Source organism: Penaeus vannamei, chromosome 35 (genome assembly GCF_042767895.1).
Source record: "Penaeus vannamei isolate JL-2024 chromosome 35, ASM4276789v1, whole genome shotgun sequence".
Lineage (NCBI taxonomy): Eukaryota > Metazoa > Arthropoda > Malacostraca > Decapoda > Penaeidae > Penaeus > Penaeus vannamei.
Genome location: NC_091583.1, coordinates 17,956,792 through 17,964,291, shown reverse-complemented (window position 1 = coordinate 17,964,291; position 7,500 = coordinate 17,956,792). Strand labels below are relative to the sequence as shown.

At 45.6% G+C, this 7,500-nt stretch overlaps 1 protein-coding gene across 1 annotated transcript in view; it reads left to right on the top strand.

Annotated features, from left to right (window-relative positions):
* The window catches only part of LOC138859354 (uncharacterized), an 18,850-nt gene extending 13,811 nt beyond the window's left edge, over positions 1–5,039 (top strand). The window contains exons 2-3 of the mRNA XM_070114165.1: positions 3,833–3,995; positions 4,837–5,039. Coding sequence (XP_069970266.1) covers positions 3,833–3,995; positions 4,837–5,039 — 366 coding nt within the window. The remainder of the gene's footprint in view (positions 1–3,832; positions 3,996–4,836) is intronic.
* Positions 5,040–7,500: the final 2,461 nt, after the last annotated feature.

The window sequence follows — 7,500 nt, the reverse complement described above, 5'->3', positions numbered from 1 at the left end:
TTTCGTTTTATTTGGGTTTGTTATTATTATTATTATTATTATTATTATTATTATTATTATTATTATTATTATTATTATTATTATTATTATTATTATTATTATTATTATTATTATTGTTATTATTATTATCATAATTATTATTATTCTCAGATGATTTGGAAAAATGGTAGATTTTTAGCCTTTATTGGCGTTGTTAATGTTATCGTTTGGGTTATAAAATGTTAGTTAGATTATTGTCATAGTTATGAGTGTCGCAATTGATAAATACTACTACCACTACTACTGCTTCTACTACTACTATTTCTGCCCCTACTTCTACTTACTACTACTATTTCTGCTACTACTACTACTCTTACTACTACTCCTACTACTGTTACTTCTACTAGTTCTACTACTACTACTATTACTACTACCACTACTACTACTACTACTACTTCTACTACTACTAGTTCTACTACTACAACTATTACTACTACTACTACTCCTACTATCACTACTTCTACTACTACTACTACTACAACTACCAGTAATAATATTACTGTTGATTACATTACAAATAATGATGAAAACATAAGCAACAACACCAACTGCAACAACATTTATAGCAACATCGAGACCCATAACAAAACAAAACCACGATTAACAATAATAATCACGAAATCAACAACAACAAAAACAACAATAACAAAAACAACAATCACCAACTCAACAACAACAAAAACAACAATCCCAAAATCAACAACAACAAAAAACAATAACCACCAACTCAACAATAACAAAAACAACAAAACAACAATCACAAAATCAACAATCAATAACAGTCTATACAGAGGGGGATGGGAGGGGGTGGGAGGGGGGGTGGGGGGATCGGACCTTACAACCGCAGCCAATAACCGCAAAATCCGATCTAACGGGGACTCGGGGTGTTGTGTGTGTGACCCGGAATTAGCGGCGGCGACCTAACTCCAGCGCGCACCCGATTCGGTCCCGCTATATGTTGTCATGTGACTGCCATGCGGAAGTGTTGTGAGCGTATGTTGTGGTCGTCGGGAATGGGTCGTTCTGTTGTTTGTTGTTCGTTGTTGTTGTAGTGGGGTGGTTCGTGTGATTTTTTTTTGGTGTGTGTGTGTATCTTATCTGGTGGTTTTATTATTATTATTATTATTATTATTATTATTATTATTATTAGTAGTAGTAGTAGTAGTAGTAGCGGTATTGGTGTTATTATTGATATCATCATCTTTATTGTTATTATCATTATCATCATCATTTTGATTATCATTGTCATTATTATCACCATTATTGTTGGCATTATTATCTTTATTATCATTACTATCATTAATATCATAATTATTGTAATTATTATTATCATCATCATTACCATTATTAATACCATCATTACCCTTATCATTATTATTATCATTATTATTGCTATTATAATTATTATATTTATCATCACTCCTATTATCATTGTGATCATTAATATTATTATCAATATAAACATTGTTGTTGTTGTTGTTGTTTTTATTATCCTTATTACTATTATGATTACTGTTAGATTCAACATTATCATCACTGTCGTGTTATTGCTATTGTTGTTGTCTGTTACCTTCATTATCATCATCATGCGCTTACACACACACGCATAGAGATATACACGCACACCTACACTCATCCACACCCGCAACCTTCCCTCACCCCCTCACTTAACCCCTCCCCCCCTTCCTCCCACACACAATCCCTTCACTCACTACCCCTCCCCGCCCCCCACAAACACAAGATCATCTTCCCCCCACACACAACTCCCCCCCGCGCCCCCTCAAACCCCCACAATCCCATCTCCCTCACTTACAACTAAAATACACACAACCCCCTCCCCCCTCTTTCCCCCCACACACTACCCCATCCCTTCACTTCCCATTCCACACACACAACCCCTACCTCTCTCTCTCTCTCCCCATCCCTCCACCCACAGAACCCACTTCCCCCCTCCACTGCCCCCACACATAACCCCCCCCTCTCCCCTCCCTCCCCCACATACACCTACACCTAGCACACACACACCCTCTCCCACCTTTCCCCCTCCCTCCCTCTCTCACACAACCTCCTCCTTTTCCCTCCCTCACCTACACCTACACCCAACACACACACACCTCACACTCCCCCAGCTCACACACAACCCCCCTCTCTCACCCCTCCCCCCAAACAACCCCCCCACCCCCTTTCTCTCTCCCTCACCTACACCTATACCCAAGCACACACACCCTTACACCCTCCCTTCCCTCCCCCTTCCTCCCCCACACACACAACCCCTTCCCCCTTACCCTCCCTCCGTCTCCACACAACCCCCTCCCTCCTTCCCCCTCTCCTTCCCCTTCTCCCTCACCTACACCTATACCCAACACACATACACCCTCACACACACACACTCTCACACAACCCCCTCTCTCTCCCCTCCCCTCTCCCCCAAATAACCCCCCTCCCCCTCCCCTCTCCTCCCCACACACACAACCCCTTCCCCCCTACCCTCCCCCCCACACAACCCCCTCCCCCTCCCTCCTTCCCCCACTCCCTCCACCTACACCCACACCCAACACACACACTCCCTCACACACCCCCTCTCTCTCCCCTCTCCCCCAAACAACCCCCATTCTCCCCTCACCTACACCTACACCCAACACACACACACCCTCACACCCCTTTCCTACCCCTCCCCCTTCCTCCCCCACACACACAACCCCTTCCCCCTTTCCCTCCCTCCCTACACAACCCCCTCACTCCGTCTCCACACAACCCCCTCTCTCTCCCTCTTCCCTCACCTACACCTACACCTAACACACACACACCCTTCCCCCTCCCCCCACCCCGCTCCACCACATAAAAAGGTCTCGACATGACAATGGTTTCTCGTCCGTGTTCTTCTCGGTCTCGGCACACAGGGACCTCGCCCATTGTCAATACCCGGCCACTTGTGCTGTCCGACTGTGCTTGACTGGACTACATTACCACCGGGGTACGACTGTCGGTGTAACAGTTTTGGTGCCATGGGGTGGGGAGGGTGGGGGTAGATTTTTTTTTTTTTTTTTGGTTGGGGGGGTTGGGGTGGAAGGGGGTAGGTAGAAATAGGAAGGGTGGGGGGGGAGGATAGGGTGGTTGGGAGGGGGAAGGAGGGAGTAGGAAGTTTTTTGGGGGTGGAGGGGTTGGTTGGGCTGGAGGGGATGGGCATTGATGGAATAGGAGGGGGCAGGGGGAGGAAGGAGGTGGTTGGAGGGGAGGAAGGGAGTTAGGTGGAAAAAGGAGGTGGAGAGAGGTTAGGGAGGGAGTGGATGAAGGAGGAGGGGAAGGAAGGAAGGGGAAAGGGGAAAGATTGAGAGGGGCTGGGGATTGGGTGAGAAGAGGAAGAGAGGGGGAAAAGGAAAGAGAAAGAGGGGTAAGCTGTTTTTTCTGTCAGTTGCAAAAGGCGTTGCAGTCTCTATAGGAATCAGCTGGATTGCAAAGCTCTATTGGAAGAGAGAGAGAGAGAGAGAGAGAGAGAGAGAGAGAGAGAGGGGGGTGAGAGAAAAGAGAATAAAATAAGTAATAAATAAATATACACACATTATAAACAATTCCCCGTGAACACAAAAAAGATCCCCAAAAAGAGAAAGAGAAAGAAAAAAAAACACACATACACAAAAACTTCCTTATCCCCCATCAAAAAAAAAAAAAAAAAAAAAAATCCCACAATAAAAAAAAAAACATAAAAAGACACCCCCCCCCAAAAAAAAAAAGCTAAAAAAAAAAGCTAAAAAAGGAAGGCCCAGCACCTCAATTCCCAGCCTGACAACTCCAGCAAGCCCACACAATGCAGCTTCTCTCCCCGGGCATTGGCTACCCTGCCTTCCACCAAGAGGTAACGTCTTCTTTGCTGATAAGAATAGAGATAACATCCGGCATTGTCAAGCGGCTGTCACTGGTGTCTCGGGCTGTCACTGCTGTTACTACTGTCACTGGCTGTCACTGATTATCCGAAGGTGCGGACGAATATGGAGGCGGGGTGAGGGTGGGAGGGGGGTGAGGGTGGGAGGGGGGAAGGAGGAAACGCAGGGGGGGTCGTGTTTATATTTGATGTGGGAAAATAATCTGACTAAGAAGTGAGTGTTATTGTTATTATTAGTATTATCGTTATCATTATTGTTGTTATTATTATGATTATGATTATCGTCACTGTTGTCGTATTTGTTGTTATCATTATTATCATTATTATTGTTATCATTATTATCTTTATCATTGTTGCTATTATTGCCATTATCATTATCATAATTTCTATCATTATTATCATTATTATTTCTATTATCATCATCCTTATCATGATTATTATCATTATCATGATAATTACTATTATCCCCATTAGTAGTAGTACTATGACTATTATTATCATTATCTTCAACATCATCATCATTATTAATGGTGTTATCATAACTTCTATTATCATTACTGTAATCATTCTTTTATCTTTATCATTTCTAAGGTGAACGGAGAAAAGGAAGAAATTAAATAAAAAATAGAATAAGTACCGCATTTCACTATTCATTCATAATAATAATAATAAAAAAAAAATCCAATATTCTGAAATCAATTACGATAAACGAAAAAGGATATGAATATCAATAAATGAATTCAAAACATTCAAACAGAACCCCCCCGCCCTCCCCCCCCCTAAAAAAAAAAGAAAAAGTAAAAAAAAAAAAAAAAAAAAAAAAAAAAACATCAGATCCGCATCCAATGATGAAGTCATCCCGGACGACCTCCCGAACGCATGTAAGTATATGCTAATGACATCTTGACGACCAACAGCTTCCCAGCATCCCAGCATTCAGCTCTCCAGAATCCCTGCATCTCAGCATCTTAGTATTCAAGCATCCCAGCTCTCAGCATCTCAGGATTTCAGGGTCTTGGTGTTCAGCATCCCGGGATTCATCATTTCAGCATCCCAGCATTTCTTCCTCCCAGCATCCCAGTATATGATCATCCCAGCATCCAACATCCCAGGCTCCTAGCATCCTACATTACAGCATCCAACATCCCAACATATGATCATCCCAGCATCCAACATCCCAGGCTCCCAGCATCCAACATCCAGCATCCCAGCATCCCAGGACCCTCTCTTCTCCTTCCCTCTCTCCCCCGAGACATCAGATACCAGGGCTTGACAGGTGGCACAGCGAGTTGACAGCAGAGGTGCCGTATGTGGGTGCTCTGCCACCAGGCTCCAGCAGGACCGTCAAAAGGGGGGAAGGGTCATATACGTCATGCAGACTCGGCAGGGAGGGAGGGAGGGAGGGAGGGAGGGAGGGGATAGAAGGGTGGGTGACAGGAGGAAAAGTGAGGGAGGAAGAGGGACGTAGGAAGGAGGGAGAGGGAGAGGGAAGAGAGGGTGATAGGAGGGGTGGTGAGGGAAGGAGAGGGTGATAGGAGGGGTGGTGAGGGAAGGAGAGGGGAGGGATGGAAGGGAGATAGGAGGGAGGATGGAAGGGAGATAGGAGGGAGGGAAGGGAGGGAGATAGGAGGGAGGGGAGGGAAGGGTGGGTGACAGGAGGAAAGGTGAGGGAGGAAGAGGGACGTAGGAGGGAGGGAGAGGGAAGAGAGGGTGATAGGAGGGGTGGTGAGGAAGGAGAGGGGAAGGATGGAAGGGGAGAGGAAGGAGATAGGGAGGGAGGGAGGAAGGGAGAGTGACAGGAAGGAGGGTAGGGAGGGAGAAGGGAGGGAGGTAAGGGGAGGATGACATGAGGAAGGTGTGGGAGGGGGAGAGGGAGGGAGGGAAAGAAGATAGGAGGAAGGGGAGGGAAGGAGAGTGATAGGAGGGGTGATGAGGGAGAGAGGGAGAGGGGAAAGGGAGAGAAGGTGAAAGGCAAGGGAGGGAGGAGATGGGAGGTTGGAGTGAGACAAGAAAGGAGAGAGGGAAGGGAGGGAGGGAGGGAGGAGGGAGAAGGGAGGGAGGGAGAGGGAGGGAAGGTGAAAGGAGGGAGGGGAGACTGGAGGAAGGGAGGGAGAGGGAGAAGGGAGGAGACAGGAGGGAGGGAAAGAGTGAGGGAAGGAGAGAGAGAAGGAAGGAGAGGAGAGGAGGGAAGGAAGAGGACGGAGTAAGGAGGGTGGTAAGGAAGGAGGAAGTGAAAAAAAGGAGATCAGAGAAGACGGGAAAGAGTAGAGGAAAGAGATCAGAAGGAGTAAGAAAAAGAGCAAGATATGGAGAAGAAGAAGACGAGGAATGGTGGGGAGAAGAGCAAAGAGAAGAGAAGGAGAAAAACAAAGTAGAAGAGGAGGAGGAGGGAGGGAGGAGAAATAAAAGGATGAGGATGAGTATGAGAAAATGAAAAAAAGGGGAGAAGGAGAAGAATAATGAAGAGGAGAAGGAAAGGGAAGAAAAGGAGATAGAAGAGGAAGAGGAGGAAGAGGAGGTGTGATACATTGTACAAAAAAGAAGAGGAGAAGGAGAAGAATAATGAAGAGAAGAAGGAAAAGGACGAAAAGGAGAAAGAGGAGAAGGAGGAGGAGGAGGAAGAGGAGGTGTGGTACATTGTACAAAAAAGAGGAGGAGAAGGAGAAGAATAATGAAGAGGAGAAGGAAAAGGAAGAAAAGGAGAAAGAAGAAGAAGAGGAGAAGGAGGAGGTGTGATACATTGTACAATAGGGGTTGTGGTGGGGGGGTGCGGGGGTAGGCGGGGGGGTGGGGGGGTAACATGGCTGTCATGAGCCATGGCGGATTAGCTTTCGAATTTGGAGTCTTTGTTTGGGGGTCTTTATCTTCTCTTTCTTTCTGTTTTTTTTTTCTTTTTACTATTTACTTGTCCCCGAATCTACTTTTATCTTATTTATTTAATCGTTTTTTATGTGCTTACATTTCTTTGTCGACTTCATCTGAATATCAATACCTTCGTCACTTTTGTTCTCTGTCTCTGTCTTTCGCTCTCTCTCTCTCTCTCTCTCTCTCTCTCTCTCTCTCTCTTTCTTTCTGCCTCTTTCTATTACTGTCCCCTCCATCCCATTTTTTCCTCTTCCTCTCACTCCTCCCTCTCTTCCCTTTTCCTTTTTTCTCACCCTCCCCCTCCCATCCTTTTCTCTCTTTCTCCTTCCCTTCACTCTCTCCCCCCACCCTCCCATCCCAACCCCTTCTTTCTTCCTCTCTTCGGCTCCTTCCTTCCCATCCCCTTCTCTCTCTACCCCTCCACACCTTCTTTTCTTCTTCTTTCTCTCCCTCTCCTTCCCTTCCCCATCCCCTTCTCTTCTTCCCATTCTCCCCCCCTTCTCTTCTCTCCCCCCTCCTCACTCCCCTCTCTCTCTCCTCTCTTTCTCTCTTTCTCTCTCTCCTTTTTTTTTTTTTTTTTTTTTTTTTTTTTTTTTTTTTTTTTCTTTCCTTTTCCCTTTCCCCTTTTTCTCTCTCTTTCCCTTCCCTTTCTCTTCCTCTTTGCCCCCAAACTCCCAAAAAAGGGGACAGAACAAGACAAAAATTCGCGTCGGAAA